Consider the following 17,204-nt stretch of genomic DNA (forward strand, 5'->3'; position numbering starts at 1 on the left):
CAATTTTAATAAATCGTATATAATGTCCTGCGGGCCTAAAAAGCACCACATTCACCATATTGTGTCAGGAAAAGAGCTCATAAGAAGCACTAGCACTTTTCCCTACCTGGGCCTAGTTTTTTCAGACTCAGGATCCTGGCAGCCAAACGTGGCGCTTGGAAAAAATAAACTCGGTAAGGCTATAAATTCAATCATTAGCCTCCGACAGCCTAAGCAGGTGGAGGTCGTAATACCGTTACTACAGATTTGTAGAGCCCAATGTATACCGACGGCGACCTATGGCGCAGAGGTGTGGGGGTATACAAACTGTAGTAGTATTCAAACTGAGAAAAATAGATTCTGTAGAAAGGTATTAGGGGCCATAATTTCAGCACCTACCTTCATTTGCTATAAGCAATTAAATCTTCATTATGTGGAGGATTTCATCAAGTCGCGGCCAGCATTATTCTGGCTAAAGAAATGGCGAAATTCTGCCGCACTCTTAACACAAGAAATAATCACTGATTGTCTCAAATGTGACAGGGGTAGTCATATACCATGGCTAAGAGCAGTGAAGAAAAGCCTAGCCAGTGTAAGGTTGGAGCATATTTTCTCCACCCCTCTAGCCATAGACGGTACGAGTTTAAGGTCCGTGAGAGGGGCACTGTATGATTGTACCGTGAGGAAAGAGAAAATATGGAGCTCCATAAACCGTCAATCATTAGATACACCCCTCTTCTGGAGCCACCAGGCAAGAATAACATGCCACAGGTATATCTCAGAAAAAACCTTGGGAGATGGAATAGGAGTTTGCTATTTCGTCATAGGGAGGGGAGTATAAAATACTCACTCTGTTTTCCGTTAGGTTTTAACAAAAATTTGGAGAACCTGCCTTGCCTGTGTGGCATCGGTGGTAAACAAACATTGTTACATTTTCTGTTTTTCTGTGGTTTTTATATCAGATATACCAAACAGTATTTGATTCCTTATTTTAAAGCACATGATATTATTAATTTTAATTTGGCATTTCATGAAATACAGCAGTTAGGTAACGATGACATGATTCTTAGAGTAAGCACCTTCCTGCAATCTGCGATACGTTCGCGAGTTTCCATGAATATGCCATAGATAAAGTGAATTACTTTGCACATATACCTGCTATTTTTGCACATAGTCTAAAGTTAACATTGACATCGCCTAACTGTTGTTTACAGAATGCATATACAGTAATCATTTGCACTTTATTGCTATCCTTGCACATTGGTCTCATGTCAATACTGAAGTCCTTATCCTTTGCCCGTTTTCATGCATGTCTTTTATGTGATTATTTATTTACTATTGGTTGTGATGATTTGTACTTTTATGGATATTTTAAAATCCGACTAAATACCATTTGACTTGACTTGACTTGAAGTCAACTGCAACTCTTTCCCAGGCATCTGCAGGAAGGTAAGGCATTGTTAATGGATGCTGTGTCACTTTGGAGGAAAGACAGTTGCAAAGATGGCTCTCTTTTAGTTCCTTCTCAACTCCCTCATCTAGGCGCGGGAACCACACTCGGCTGCATTCAGAGTTAGTCTTGCTTCTGCAAGTAGCTGGCACACTTGTGTAAGAGCCTTATCATGTTCCTTTTGTGTTGTCCCAAATACCAGTATGTCATCATTGTAGTTGAAAAGTATGTACAACAGCTTGAATTATTTGACGTATAACAACCTGAAATATTTTTGCAGCAAATGACGCTCCAGAACTCAACCTTTTGTATCTGAAAAGACCTACATGAGTCAAAAAAGTAGTAAAGTACCTACAGTTCTCTTCCAGCTCGAGTTGATGTTATCCTTTGTTCAGGTCAAAACGAGAGAAAACTTTGACTCCGTTCAGCTGCATGATCATGTCCGCTATGTGTGGATCAGGATCTCTTTCTCTCTCGATCGCTATGTTGGCCTGGTGCATATCAACACAGATGCGCACTGCACCTCCACTGTCTTTTTTTGACACCACCACTATGGGCGAAACCCAGGGTGTAGGACCAGTGGAGTGTTCAATGATGTCATTCTTGAACAGCACTTTTAGTTCTTTCTCAAAGGCTTTTTGCAAATGAAAAGCAACTCTGTGGTGCCGCTTGGCAACAGTGTGAATGTCCTCATTAATATGAAGTTGCCCTTTCAATGTCTTTAACCATCCTAGGCCATTAGAAGATGATGGGAACTGATTCACTACTTCAGACTTAGAATGTAGGTTGTAGTTGGGAGGAGCTCAGAGATATCAGTTCCATGTCATAAGCAGTGGTAAAACTGAGTAGGCATGCACTGGATGACGTTTCTCAAAGAACATGATTTGGCACTTGCACTGACACAGCTTTATGTTGCATTGTTGCTGTGAACGGCCCTTGATTCTGAAGCGATTTAGAGGCAGCCCACATGTATACCTCTGTGTTTGATGGCTTGAGTCATGGCACGAGACAAGCTGTTGAACTGTTCGACTGGCATGATGTTAATCGATGCATCACTCTCTAAGATAAAGGTTATCAAAAAACCATTGACCTTTATTGTAATCTTGAGCAGCGTCCAAATGGCTTATGTTCTTTCGTGTGGTGGTTTGACTTTGTCTTTTGTTCTTCTTTGTAGACAGCCAAACCTACATGTGCATGCCATTCTTTGGTCGACAGCATCATCGCACACCCGTATCCTTCACTGGCACTTGATAATGACGTTGAAGAGCCTTTGTAGGATGAACTTGAGGCCGATCGACTGTCTGGTTTCTACTTGCCGTAACTGATGTTGCTTTGTGGCCTTGTGGGCGTGGCAAGAATGCTTCTGGAGACTTCTCAGGTCCATATTCTCTTCAAGCTATGACATAGTTAGTTTCTCTTTCGCTTTACAAACCTTTAAGCAGCGTTTGTTTTGCAACCTTTGCACGTCTGTTCTATGGCTGGACATTTACCTTAATGAGGAAACAAAAACCCACATCGGAAACACCATTTTATCTTCTTTGGAGATGTCGACTTGCATGCATCAACCTTGTGCTTGCTTTTCATGGCCAACGTTGATTCACTCTTTGCTCTTCCATCTTCCATTTCAGCAGCTCATCAGTCTGCTCTCTCATCGGCCCTTGCCGCCATTAGTACTTTATCCAAACTGAGCATCTCTTTTTCAACATGTGTCTTCGAAAGACATAATTTAACGAGTTATCCAGCCCTCCAATGTAATCCTAGTTTGAAAGATTGCTCTAAAGTTAATCAAGTATGTTTGCTGCTTCGTGACGGAGCATGCCTGTCCCGTTACTATCTTTGAAGCACCCTAGTACCCCCGAAGGTGTTCTAGACACGAAGCGCAATAAGAGAGCCCGTGGGCTATACTCTGTTCAATGCTTTTGTTCAAATCCAAACAATAGTACACGTGAAGGTTTTGCAAAAAATGCTTTTTTCTTTAACTCAAAGCATGATGTACCTACACTAGTCAATGCTTGATATTCAATAATGTTAGATCACATCGAATTTGGATTTAAGTATATTCTCGAAATAAAATGTCATAAAAAGTGTTAAAACAGTGGCAAACACATCTTGGGCCCGATTCATAGAACTAACTTAAGACAAAACCCTAAACTTACTCCTTTTGGTATTCACAGAAGTTAGGATTTTGTCTTAAAACAGACTTAAGACAGACTTAATACAGACTTAAGTTAGGATTTTGTCTTAAGTCTGTCTTAAGTCTGTCTTAAGTTTGTCTTAAGACAAACTTAAGACAAAATCCAAACTATCTTATTTGAATATCAAAAGGAGTAAGTTTAGGATTTTGTCTTAATTTAGTTCTGTGAATCGTCCCCCCAGTGTCTAAATTCCAATGCCTTTTGGGTGATTCCACCCTTCTTCAGGGACAAATGTAAATAAAATAATATTTACCGTAATGTGTAAGGAGCATGGCTCTTTTTATGAAACAATAGAATTCCAATGGAGACATGAAAAGGAAAATGAATGAAAAAGAACAGATAGCGAAATACCCAAAAGAGTATAAGAAAGCAGCTGCGCAAGTCACAACTATCATGCGCAGTGGCTGAGCAACTCCCTACCAGTGCACGCTCACAATTATGTGCTCAATCACAAACAGCGTGTAAACTATCTAGAACTGTGTGCCGCAAACACTGTGAAGACTCAATGAACAAATGAACACTCTTCACTATTGCGTAAACTGAAAATAATGGGGAAGGAAGAAAATACAGGGTCCAGCATGCATCTGAAATCTTACTTGTACTATGCATCGTGCTGCCTGAATCTCAGCTTGGAAGCTCAGCGTGTCCTCATTAACTAAAAACATAATTTTCATGGTCAGCCTTTGTATGCTAAAAGACAACCCCAAGTATGTGTCTTCTCCTGTGTAATCCTAGTGAGAAAGTAAGCACAAGCTCACCTATGGTCTTAGCGTCATTTGTAAGTACAAACAACGCTAAGACCATGGGTGAGCTCGTGCGGCTCCGTTGACCTCTCCACGTCTATTCACGAGCTCAAGTTCTGATGAAAAAGGACATCAGAGGTAGCCATCCTGTCTAACCGACCTGATTCCCCTACTGAACGTCTGTGCTATTGTATTGTGTTGTAATTGCATTGGTATATCTCTTACTACCCCTGACGAGGCGTCAAAACAATTTTTGGCAAGTAGCATGCTACTCCGGACCCCATTAAGGATTAGTGTTGAATTAGTATAGTGAAATATGATAGTAATTTGAGTGGTGGACATGTTAGTCTGTTATTTGGATAGAGAAGAGTAGGTTGCGCGGGATAGAAGAGGGGAAAAAGGTTTGCATTTATATAGTGCCTACTACCCCTGATGGGGTGTTGAAGCGCTTTTTTGGAGAGTAGTAAGCTACTGCGGAACCCATAAAGGATTAGCGGTGAATTAGTATAGTGAAATATGAAAGTAATTTGAGTGGTGAATATGTTAGTCAGTTATTTGGATTGAGAAGGATAGTGGAGGGATAGGAGAGGGAAAAGGTTTGCATTTATATAGCTCTTTCCACCCCTCCTCTCTCTACTGTTACAAGCTGCAAATACTCGCCATATCCCACTGTGACAAAATGAGTGTTGCGCGTCTTGTTAAAGACTGACCACGAACAGTGCAGCTCCAGAAAGAATCCTCTCTCCGCTGTAATCAGAAGTGATGACACGCCGTGTCCCGCTGCTACGCCACGCCGAGAGTTGCCCGTGTGTTTTAAAAAACTGATCATGTGCTGTATTTCTCTCTGGATATAGAAAACAGACTGCTGAGCCCAAATCCAGCACCACTAACCTCAAAAACAACTATAAAAAACTCTTGTATTTGTGCCACCGTGACTCCTAAATGATTTCTGTAGATCAAAAAACACAGATGAAAGCGAAAACCATTCGATGATTAGGAAAAGAGTGTGATAAAGGGTGTAAAAAAAGATCAGTGACCCACCCCCATATCATATTTTGTGATCTTCTCTTTCCTGGTGAAGGTTTCGCAGCGTTCTAGTTACTAACCAGCTTACGTGTGATAACATGAAATTGACTAATAACAGTCCACTCTTGTTCAAAAGTACATAATACAAAACAGTCAAAACACCTAAACTGTTTGTCAAATGGAATATGACCCTCTTATAATACTGTGAGATAATCATGACTGTGGAGATCGAATTATTGCAATCATAGAAAACGTGACATTTCAATCTTATCATTTAACCCTTTGGGGACCAAACTATCCAAGAATTGTATCCAAAGGTCTCCCTTTGAGCTAATGTTTTTGGGATGTTAGTATTGGGGTGAATGTTGATCGTCTCACTGACTGTAAAGTGTAGTTGGGCTATGTTGTGATTATGGTTTAGCCATTCTGTTACTAAACTAGACTTGCGATTTTTCGTTCTTATCGTACTCTTGTATTCAGTGATTCTAGCTTTGATTTTTCGTTCTGTCTTCACTACTTCTACTTGGCCACAAGAGAGTTTGACAGCATAAATGAGTGTATCTGAATTACAATCTGATGCACGATGCAGCTTGATCACTTGCCCTGTTTGTGGGCGAGATAATGATTTCCCCGTGATCACATTTCCACAGTGAATACAATTGAAACATTTGCGCATCCCTTTGAGACAGTCATTGATGACTTTGAGGCATATGGCTTCTTCGTCGTTAATCGCACAGTGTTTGAAAAGCACGTCAAGTCTTTCAACTAACTCATCGATTGTTTCACCAGCTTGCTGTCTCGCTTGATTGAACATGTACCTTTCGTAGTCGACATTTGGCATCGAATTGAACTTGGTTCCCAAAGCTTCTTTGATCTGATGATTCGATATTTCATCAGTGTGCAAGATTTTCTTCAACACTTCATTTACTCTGTCACCAGCAAGGTTCTTTAAGTATTTACTAATTTTCTCATCATCTCCTTCTTCTAGGGCATCTATGAAATCATTGAACTTCTCAATCCATGCAGCCCACCATACACAAATATTCTGCTTCTTGGCGGTGTCAAACAGTGGTGGTGGTTTCAGGAATGCGGCTGCCCTGTGCAGGGATAGCTTTATCACTGGTGGCACCTTGTGCGACAATCTTTGTGCCCCCCCTGCCCATGACCTCCTCCTCAGGATTCCTCCATTACCACCCAGCAAAAGAACCCCTCATCTCTCAAAAGTCTCTCTCGCAAATAGATTTCATTTGTTTTAAAGCGCTAATAAAGGCTGGCTTTAATAATCTACCCGGCTATCAATATAAAATACAGATCTGTTCTTTGCAGCAGACGTATTAACCCTCTGTGCTACTTTATGGCAAGTCAAAACTGCCACTAGACAAAACTCCCATTTCCCTATCTAGCAGGAACATTATTCACAAGAGTTATCGTTACATTTTTATTGCTTCCTGAAAGCTGGACGCACGAGGTACTCTTAAACAGGTCCTTTTAAGTATTACATAAAGCACAGCGCCTCCAGCTGAAGCCAGTGCCCCCCTCCAGGTCAGCACCCAAAGCGGCTGCACCAGTCACACCTCCCTAAAGCCCCCCTGGTCGTGTATTTCGCACTCTCTTAAGCTGCCGTAAAGAGCATGGGCTGTTCCGACAGCCTTTGCTGTGCACCTGAATCTGCTCCTTCTGTAGGCACCGGCCCTGTGCTTGGGTCATCATGCTCGCTCGGAGGTCGTATAGCGCTTCTCTCATCCTTGACGGTGGGTGAGTTTTCTGTTTCTCGCACCTGGTTGTCTTTGCCGTCATCTCTTTGTTTCGTTCGAGCCATTTTTGTGTTATGGTGAAGCTCAGCATCTTTTCTTTCGGCCTTACCAGTGGGTTTCTGGCTGGCTTTCGAATGTGGGTCTTCGTAGGGCCTTGAATTTCTTTGACGGGAGCTTTGATACCACACAAGCCAACTTCAAACTGCTTCTCCTGGGTATACGTGGCAGTTGCTGTATCATTGCAAACTCTCAGGGAGAGCAGTCTTGTATCTCAGGGGCACGTATCCCCTACTCGTCATCAGCTGCAGCATTCTCCACAGCCCAGAAGTATGAAAATGAACACGCCACACACGGAGGTCTGTAACAGATTTCCTTATTGCTCAGCATACGGTCACGCACTGCACTCCCATGTGCTAATGAGAACAATTCAAACGGCCCAATGTAGAGTTTGGCAGAGAGGGTACGTAGTCTCAATGGTAAAGGATCGCTCTCTTCACTAAAGTGAAGGTCCGCCCTCCTCATTTATAGTCACTCAGACCTACATTCCGTCTCCGCTGCCGACATAAGCCTCCGAGTGGACGAACACATGGGCAGTTTTCCCTGTCGGCCACTGCCAAGTTAAACCTGCCAATTAGGGGCAGTGAAAACTGCAATTGCCCTCCTCGCCATGAGAGAAAACTCCCATGGTGAGGTGGGCATTGTCTTTTTTTATTTTCCAAAACAAAATATCACTTGGGGTTTTTGTTTAAGGAAAGAAAAAGAATTGTACGTTTGGCGTGCAGCTCTGTCATGTTGACGAAGCCGTCCGCGAAACTTGCAATGCACTGACAGGAACCGCTGTGATAGTGTTTCCACCAATGTTAGTGATGTCTGCAGGGCTGGCGGACACCTCAAAATTTGGCAGATGGGGACTCCCTTAGGGTGCCAGAATAAACACCTCTCTGCGAAAGTCAGACCAGGAATGACGGCATTATATTGATGTTTATACTGTACCAGTACTTAATTTGTGCCAGTGGTCCCCACCAGCACTTATTTGCATGAGCTGGGTCACCGGTCATTATCCTACGTATGGCGGTCTCAATATAACCACCATTTTTAGGTCGAGCGACCTATCTCAATGCGCATGCGCATTGAGCGGGAGCGAGATATATAGGGGCTTAAATAAGCTTTACCTAGACTGGCGATTTGGTGCTGTGCCCGTGCGCTTTTAGGTCAATGTGCAAGCGCATTGACCTAAAATGCGCGTGCACATCACCAAATCGCCGTCTGTTCCCTCAGCCGCACTCCTCCCACACCTTTTGAAGTGAAGCTTAGCTTCACTTCAAAGGCCCCGGCTGCTTCACACCCTCATGCCGCTCTCCCCGCTCCGCCCCCTCCCCTGCCCGCCGTGTCGCATTTCTCCTCCCCCCTCCCCACAGCAATACCCTCCGCCGGCCGTACTTTCACTTTGACGACCGCAGGCCGTCTCTCGTGTTTCTCCTTGTTTTAATGGCTGGCCTTTTGTTGTTGTTTGTTTAACTATAATATACAAAGAATGTCTTCCAGCAAGCTCTCCTCATCCATTGGTGTGTTCCTATTTATGTCCAATAGCATATAGCACGGGACAGTGGGAACAGCCAACTTCAGTCAGTAGCTCCCCCCGACTGAGTGACTTTATTTTGCCCCTGCACAATCTGTTTATTGGCCATATATGTGTGTGTGTGTGTGTGTGTGTGGCTGTGTGTGTGTGTAGGTGCAAATGCAATGTTCTTAGATTTTCGTCACAATAAAATACACTGAACATAATCTTCACAAAAGTTATTTTACAAACTTTTAAGCTATTGCCATTATAAATTACAATACATTATATTTAAGTATTAATTATTTACAAAATTAAAAGCCATTGTTATTTGCAACATCAATACATCTAAGTCACGTAAATACAACACATATTGCATTACAAAAGCTATAGGTGTCACATTTGCGAAAGTTAAAACTATTGACATTGTAACTGACAAAGCTATTAGTTTTGCTATTTTCAAAACCAACACATAAATAAAAAAAGTGTCATTTACAATGCCAATCGCTCAAACTTTCCTAATGCGAGACCTATTGCATTTCCAATGCTTGTTAGTTTAGCAACAATGCTCACTGCCTTGGGGATAGTTTAGCAACAATGCTCACTGCCTTGGGGAGTGCAGTGACAGGACACGTATATGACTCATCACTGGATGGATCTTGTGACACGCACGTACCGATACTGGTCAAAAGTGTCTGTGCTGACCTGGGGTGGCTGCGGTCATGCATGGTGACAACCTATGGGAGGCGCGCCACTTATCAACATGAAAGACCAATTAACAGAGAGCTGTAAATATATTTTTTTTAAAAGATAAAACATGTGCAAACACCTCGAACAACATCATCAGTGTCATTAAGGTCAATATGTGTGGACCTGAAAAAGAATGGATGAATCTTTGAACGCGTGGTACGAGGCAGAGGCAAGAGATACCCAATTACTCTTCTCCACAAGAGGCTCCTTGCGTGCCGTGAACCACGGACAGTGACATTAGCCTCACCTGCCAAGGCTGGACGGCCTCTGCGCTGGTGCATGATCCATTCAGGAAAGGTCCTTCTCCAGGTTGGCAAGACAGAAGTTTGTTCAACGCGGAAGCGAAGGCGTAGACCGCTGCATATGTGTGGTAAGTGGAGGTCAGGTCATACAGCTCAAAGAGTGACACGTGACCCTCAGACAGAACCTCTCGCCCCGAGCAGACTGCCTGAGGGCCCCGGGCAGGCGGGAGTTCTGTCTCGTTCCTCATCCGCCACCGGCACTGGAAGGCCTTCTCCCAGAAGAGTCTGGCCATGTTGTCTCTGGGAGCCCCGGAGGGGTCCAGGCGACGGAGGAAGTCTTTGAAGCCAGGCATGTTGCCGGTGCTGGCGGCTATGCCAATGGTGCCGTTCAGCATCCTCCAGGCCGCCCTGGAGAAGAGTCCGGGGGTGATGATGAAGGATACCGAGAAGATGAAGACCTTCCCTGTCACCTTCTGCTCGAGCAGCACCTCCATCAGTACGGCCACGTGGACCTCCGGGCTCTGCACCACAATCACGTTCACGGTCGAGGCCCGGATCACCTCCGCCATGAGCAGGAGCTTATCACGGGGGTAGAGTAGGTGGATCTTTTGGGTGAAAACGACACAGCCACCTTGCTCCTTGATGCCGGCCTCGAGATCCCGCCTTCCTTGCTCCCCCACGTCATCGTCTGAGATGATCATGCCCACCCACGTCCAACCGAAGAGCCCGATCAGGCGTGGCAGGGCCACGTTCTGGAAGGCGTTGCCTGGGATGGTCCGCAGGAAGGAGGGAAACTGGCGCTTGTCACTCAGCGTTGCAATCACGGATCCGTAGCTGATCTGTAAGACGAAGCATTTCTTACTACAGGTTTACGACCCGATATATAATTCTGCATGCGAGTTTGAGAAATGCTTTTTGAACATGGTTGTGGCTATTTAAAATATTCAAACATTTTCAAGTTACAAAGAGTTTCATGTAGTACTGACAGCTATACCATCCTCCCCAGCCCGGGAGCATCCGAATGAACACACCAGACATGGAGCTACGTCACAGGCGTCTTTATTCCTCAGCATCTGCTCATACACTGCACTCTCGTGATGTCATAACCACACCTGAACACTTCCCAGTAGTTCGGTATTTCCTCCGTGGAATCTGCCAAGAACCAAAAGGGTCCTACCACACACAGTCTCACAACACTACATCTCTCCCTTTGTTAAATGAAAAGCTATAAACAACAGTCACATCATATTTCTTCAAAGAGTCATTGAGGCGCTCGCACTAGGTGGCTATATCGAGTGGTATGAGGTCGTTGAGATGCACGCTGATTGTCCACCGATGGCACAGGTTCTGATGAGTGACCATGGGGTCACTTCATTCATAATTGTAGGAGCTGACAAACATCGAGGTAGGTGCTTAAAGTGTGACGAGTCCCATATGATGGACTTTCCGGGACGATGCCCCGTCACCATGTGTCCTTTGTACGTCACAGCCCTCATGAGATTGACAGAAAACAGAGAGCCTGTTTTCCACTTTTGTTTCTGCTTGACCAGGACCAAGTCACCTTCATTGAAGAACGTTTCCTGAGCTCATTGTTGTCGATCGACATAGGTCTTCATTTTGCACTTTCGATCGGTGTCCGTGGCGCCGCGGCCACGGCGACTGACTCCGGAATCTGGGGATCACGGTTCGATCCTCGGTGCCAGCAGCAGATTAGCCCAGCACCATGTGACTCTAGGCAATAGCTTGCTTAATCTTCCCGACGGCCCCCAGCGCCTAGAGACCCTTACGGGTGATTGTTCGTGCTTTAGAAATGTGGATTATAAAAATGTGGATTATACAAACTTTCCGAGATCGGTCTGCTGTCTACTGTGATAGCTTAGTTCAGATGGCTCTCCCAAACAACAAGGTGGCGGGACTCTCACCAGTTGTGAAGTAAGAAGTTGGCCGATAAGCACGGAGGGCTTGACACAGGGCATGGTTTAACTCAATTCCCTCCATCGAGGCTCGTTGAATCACCCTCTTAAGGGAATCCACAAATTGTTGAACAACACCATTGGCTTTGGCCACAGAGGTGTTCTCTTTCGATGCTTGACACTGAGCCTGACTTGAAACTACTTGAATTGTTTGCTATTGAACGCCGAACCATTGTCAGAAATGAGAAAGGTGGGGATACCTCACACCACAAAGATGTCATCCAGGAGCTCGGTGACCTTGACACAGGTGGTTGATGATAATTCCTCCACTAGAGGAAATCGCGAATACTCATCAAGGATTACCATGAGATGGTGTCCGTTTCCTAAGGGCCCAAAGAAGTCAACTGCAACTCTTTCCCAGGCATCTGCAGGAAGGTCAGGCTTTGTTAATGGATGCTGCGTCACGTTGGAGGAAAGACAGTTGGAAAGATGGCTCTCTTTTAGTTCCTTCTCAATTCCCTCCTCTAGGTACGGGAACCACACTCGGTCCCTGAGGGCTCTTTTGGTAGCTACAATGCGACAATGTCCGTCATGGGCTAGCTCAATGACTTGCAGTCTAAGGCTCTCTGGCAAATCGATTTTCGAGCCTCTCAACACACCGCCTTCCCTTGTAATGGACACTTCATCGTGTACATTTTTGAAATTCAACATTGTAAGCAGAAGGTCGAAGATTTTTGTTCCATGATTGAGTTGAAATTATGTCTGTGAGAATAAGAATGTTTTTATCGGCATTAGTGGCAGCAAACATCTGTTCAATGGATAGGGCTGCTGGATCTCACCGTGAAGTTGATGTACTCTTCAGCCATTTTGGATGTAGAACTGTGATGATGTATCGGTACTCGTGAAAAGTAATCAGCAGGGTTCTGATCTTTACCCGGCTTGTGTACATTGGCATAGTCGTACTCTTGTAGTTGCAACCCCAGCTCTCAATGCGAGGGGGCCTCTTGGCTGTCGCATTTCCTAAAATAGTGAGTAGCGCTTGGTAGTCTGTAACAATAGTGAAATGCTTTCCGTAAAGAAACACATGAAAATATTTGCCAGGCCCACACTACAGCCAAACTCTCCTTCTCCGGCTGAGCATAGGCACGTTCGGTGTCAGACAAGCTTTGACTGGCATAGGCAGCAATGTGTGTCCAAGCATTCAGATGACTGGTATGTTGGCCAAGGATTGCTTCCAGTACTACCAGGCTCACATCTACTGTGATCTCAGTATGTTACTTGGGGTCAAAATAGGCCATCTCAGTTGCATTCTCAATCCCATGTTTTATTCTTTGAAGCTTTGATCACATTCAGGGGATCACTGGAAAAGGACATTTAGTTTTGTCAGGTCTCTCAAAGAGGAACTCACAGTAGCAAAGTCACAAATGTACCTTGAGCGATAACTGTCCATGCCTAAGAACGATCGCAGCACGGTGACATCTTGTGGGGGGCAAGTAGATGACAGTTCTTGCACCTTATCTGGATCAGTAGCCATTTCCCCATCAGAGGATATGTGCCCAAAGAACTTAAGTTTGGTCTTGTGAACCTCACACTATGCTGCATTCAGAGTTAGGCTTGCTTCTGCAAGTAGCTGGCACACTTGTGTAAGAGCCTTATCATGTTCCTTTTCTGTTGTCCCAAGTACCAGTGTGTCATCATTGTAGCTGAAAAGCATATGCAACAGATTGAATTATTTGACGTATAACAGCCTGAAATATTTTTGCAGCCAATGACACTCCAAAACTCAACGTTTTCTTTCTGAACAGACCTGCAAGAGTCAAAAAAGTAGTAAAGTACCCACAGTTTACTTCCAACTCGAGTTGATGGTATCCTTTTTTCAGGTCAAAACAAGAGAAAACTTTGACTCCGTTCAGCTGCATGATCATGTCCGCTATGTGTGGACCAGGATGTCTTTCTCTCCCTATCACTATGTTGGCCTGGTGCATATTGACACAGATACGCACTGCACATCCAATGTCCTTATTTGGTACCACCACTATAGACGAAACCCAGGGTGTAGGACCAGTGGAGTGTTCAATGATGTCATTCTTGAACAGCATTTTTAGTTCTTTCTCAATGGGTTTTTGCAAATGAAAAGCAACTCTGTGGTGCCGCTTGGCAACAGTGTGAATGTCCTCATTAATATGAAGTTGCCCTTTCAATGTCTTTAACCATCCTAGGCCATTAGAAGATGATGGGAACTGATTCACTACTTCAGACTTAGAATGTAGGTTGTAGTTGGGAGGAGCTCAGAGATATCAGTTCCATGTCATAAGCAGTGGTAAAACTGAGTAGGCATGCACTGGATGACGTTTCTCAAAGAACATGATTTGGCACTTGCACTGACACAGCTTTATGTTGCATTGTTGCTGTGAACGGCCCTTGATTCTGAAGCGATTTAGAGGCAGCCCACATGTATACCTCTGTGTTTGATGGCTTGAGTCATGGCACGAGACAAGCTGTTGAACTGTTCGACTGGCATGATGTTAATCGATGCATCACTCTCTAAGATAAAGGTTATCAAAAAACCATTGACCTTTATTGTAATCTTGAGCAGCGTCCAAATGGCTTATGTTCTTTCGTGTGGTGGTTTGACTTTGTCTTTTGTTCTTCTTTGTAGACAGCCAAACCTACATGTGCATGCCGTTCTTTGGTCGACAGCATCATCGCACACCCGTATCCTTCACTGGCACTTGATAATGACGTTGAAGAGCCTTTGTAGGATGAACTTGAGGCCGATCGACTGTCTGGTTTCTACTTGCCATAACTGATGTTGCTTTGTGGCCTTGTGGGCGTGGCAAGAATGCTTCTGGAGACTTCTCAGGTCCATATTCTCTTCAAGCTATGACATAGTTAGTTTCTCTTTCGCTTTGCAAACCTTTAAGCAGCGTTTGTTTTGCAACCTTTGCATGTCTGTTCTATGGCTGGACATTTACCTTAATGAGGAAACAAAAACCCACATCGGAAACACCATTTTATCTTCTTTGGAGATGTCGACTTGCATGCATCAACCTTGTGCTTGCTTTTCATGGCCAACGTTGATTCACTCTTTGCTCTTCCATCTTCCATTTCAGCAGCTCATCAGTCTGCTCTCTCATCGGCCCTTGCCGCCATTAGTACTTTATCCAAACTGAGCATCTCTTTTTCAACATGTGTCTTCGAAAGACATAATTTAACGAGTTATCCAGCCCTCCAATGTAATCCTAGTTTGAAAGATTGCTCTAAAGTTAATCAAGTATGTTTGCTGCTTCGTGACGGAGCCTGCCTGTCCCGTTACTATCTTTGAAGCACCCTAGTACCCCCGAAGGTGTTCTAGACACGAAGCGCAATAAGAGAGCCCGTGGGCTATACTCTGTTCAATGCTTTTGTTCAAATCCAAACAATAGTACACGTGAAGGTTTTGCAAAAAATGCTTTTTTCTTTAACTCAAAGCATGATGTACCTACACTAGTCAATGCTTGATATTCAATAATGTTAGATCACATCGAATTTGGATTTAAGTATATTCTCGAAATAAAATGTCATAAAAAGTGTTAAAACAGTGGCAAACACATCTTGGGCCCGATTCATAGAACTAACTTAAGACAAAACCCTAAACTTACTCCTTTTGGTATTCACAGAAGTTAGGATTTTGTCTTAAAACAGACTTAAGACAGACTTAATACAGACTTAAGTTAGGATTTTGTCTTAAGTCTGTCTTAAGTCTGTCTTAAGACAAACTTAAGACAAAATCCAAACTATCTTATTTGAATATCAAAAGGAGTAAGTTTAGGATTTTGTCTTAATTTAGTTCTGTGAATCGTCCCCCCAGTGTCTAAATTCCAATGCCTTTTGGGTGATTCCACCCTTCTTCAGGGACAAATGTAAATAAAATAATATTTACCGTAATGTGTAAGGAGCATGGCTCTTTTTATGAAACAATAGAATTCCAATGGAGACATGAAAAGGAAAATGAATGAAAAAGAACGGATAGCGAAATACCCAAAAGAGTATAAGAAAGCAGCTGCGCAAGTCACAACTATCATGCGCAGTGGCTGAGCAACTCCCTACCAGTGCACGCTCACAATTATGTGCTCAATCACAAACAGCGTGTAAACTATCTAGAACTGTGTGCCGCAAACACTGTGAAGACTCAATGAACAAATGAACACTCTTCACTATTGCGTAAACTGAAAATAATGGGGAAGGAAGAAAATACAGGGTCCAGCATGCATCTGAAATCTTACTTGTACTATGCATCGTGCTGCCTGAATCTCAGCTTGGAAGCTCAGCGTGTCCTCATTAACTAAAAACATAATTTTCATGGTCAGCCTTTGGATGCTAAAAGACAACCCCAAGTATGTGTCTTCTCCTGTGTAATCCTAGTGAGAAAGTAAGCACAAGCTCACCTATGGTCTTAGCGTCATTTGTAAGTACAAACAACGCTAAGACCATGGGTGAGCTCGTGCGGCTCCGTTGACCTCTCCACGTCTATTCACGAGCTCAAGTTCTGATGAAAAAGGACATCAGAGGTAGCCATCCTGTCTAACCGACCTGATTCCCCTACTGAACGTCTGTGCTATTGTATTGTGTTGTAATTGCATTGGTATATCTCTTACTACCCCTGACGAGGCGTCAAAACAATTTTTGGCAAGTAGCATGCTACTCCGGACCCCATTAAGGATTAGTGTTGAATTAGTATAGTGAAATATGATAGTAATTTGAGTGGTGGACATGTTAGTCTGTTATTTGGATAGAGAAGAGTAGGTTGCGCGGGATAGAAGAGGGGAAAAAGGTTTGCATTTATATAGTGCCTACTACCCCTGATGGGGTGTTGAAGCGCTTTTTTGGAGAGTAGTAAGCTACTGCGGAACCCATAAAGGATTAGCGGTGAATTAGTATAGTGAAATATGAAAGTAATTTGAGTGGTGAATATGTTAGTCAGTTATTTGGATTGAGAAGGATAGTGGAGGGATAGGAGAGGGAAAAGGTTTGCATTTATATAGCTCTTTCCACCCCTCCTCTCTCTACTGTTACAAGCTGCAAATACTCGCCATATCCCACTGTGACAAAATGAGTGTTGCGCGTCTTGTTAAAGACTGACCACGAACAGTGCAGCTCCAGAAAGAATCCTCTCTCCGCTGTAATCAGAAGTGATGACACGCCGTGTCCCGCTGCTACGCCACGCCGAGAGTTGCCCGTGTGTTTTAAAAAACTGATCATGTGCTGTATTTCTCTCTGGATATAGAAAACAGACTGCTGAGCCCAAATCCAGCACCACTAACCTCAAAAACAACTATAAAAAACTCTTGTATTTGTGCCACCGTGACTCCTAAATGATTTCTGTAGATCAAAAAACACAGATGAAAGCGAAAACCATTCGATGATTAGGAAAAGAGTGTGATAAAGGGTGTAAAAAAAGATCAGTGACCCACCCCCATATCATATTTTGTGATCTTCTGTTTCCTGGTGAAGGTTTCGCAGCGTTCTAGTTACTAACCAGCTTACGTGTGATAACATGAAATTGACTAATAACAGTCCACTCTTGTTCAAAAGTACATAATACAAAACAGTCA

At 43.7% G+C, this 17,204-nt stretch overlaps 1 protein-coding gene across 1 annotated transcript in view; it reads right to left on the reverse strand.

Moving 5' to 3' along the window:
* LOC144761554 (extracellular calcium-sensing receptor-like) overlaps positions 1-17,204 on the reverse strand; it is a 193,066-nt gene that overhangs the window by 133,654 nt on the left and 42,208 nt on the right. Inside the window, exon 3 of the mRNA XM_078646862.1 lies at positions 9,703-10,536. Coding sequence (XP_078502988.1) covers positions 9,703-10,536 — 834 coding nt within the window. The remainder of the gene's footprint in view (positions 1-9,702; positions 10,537-17,204) is intronic.

The sequence above is a fragment of the Lissotriton helveticus genome, chromosome 6, assembly GCF_964261635.1.
Source record: "Lissotriton helveticus chromosome 6, aLisHel1.1, whole genome shotgun sequence".
NCBI lineage: Eukaryota > Metazoa > Chordata > Amphibia > Caudata > Salamandridae > Lissotriton > Lissotriton helveticus.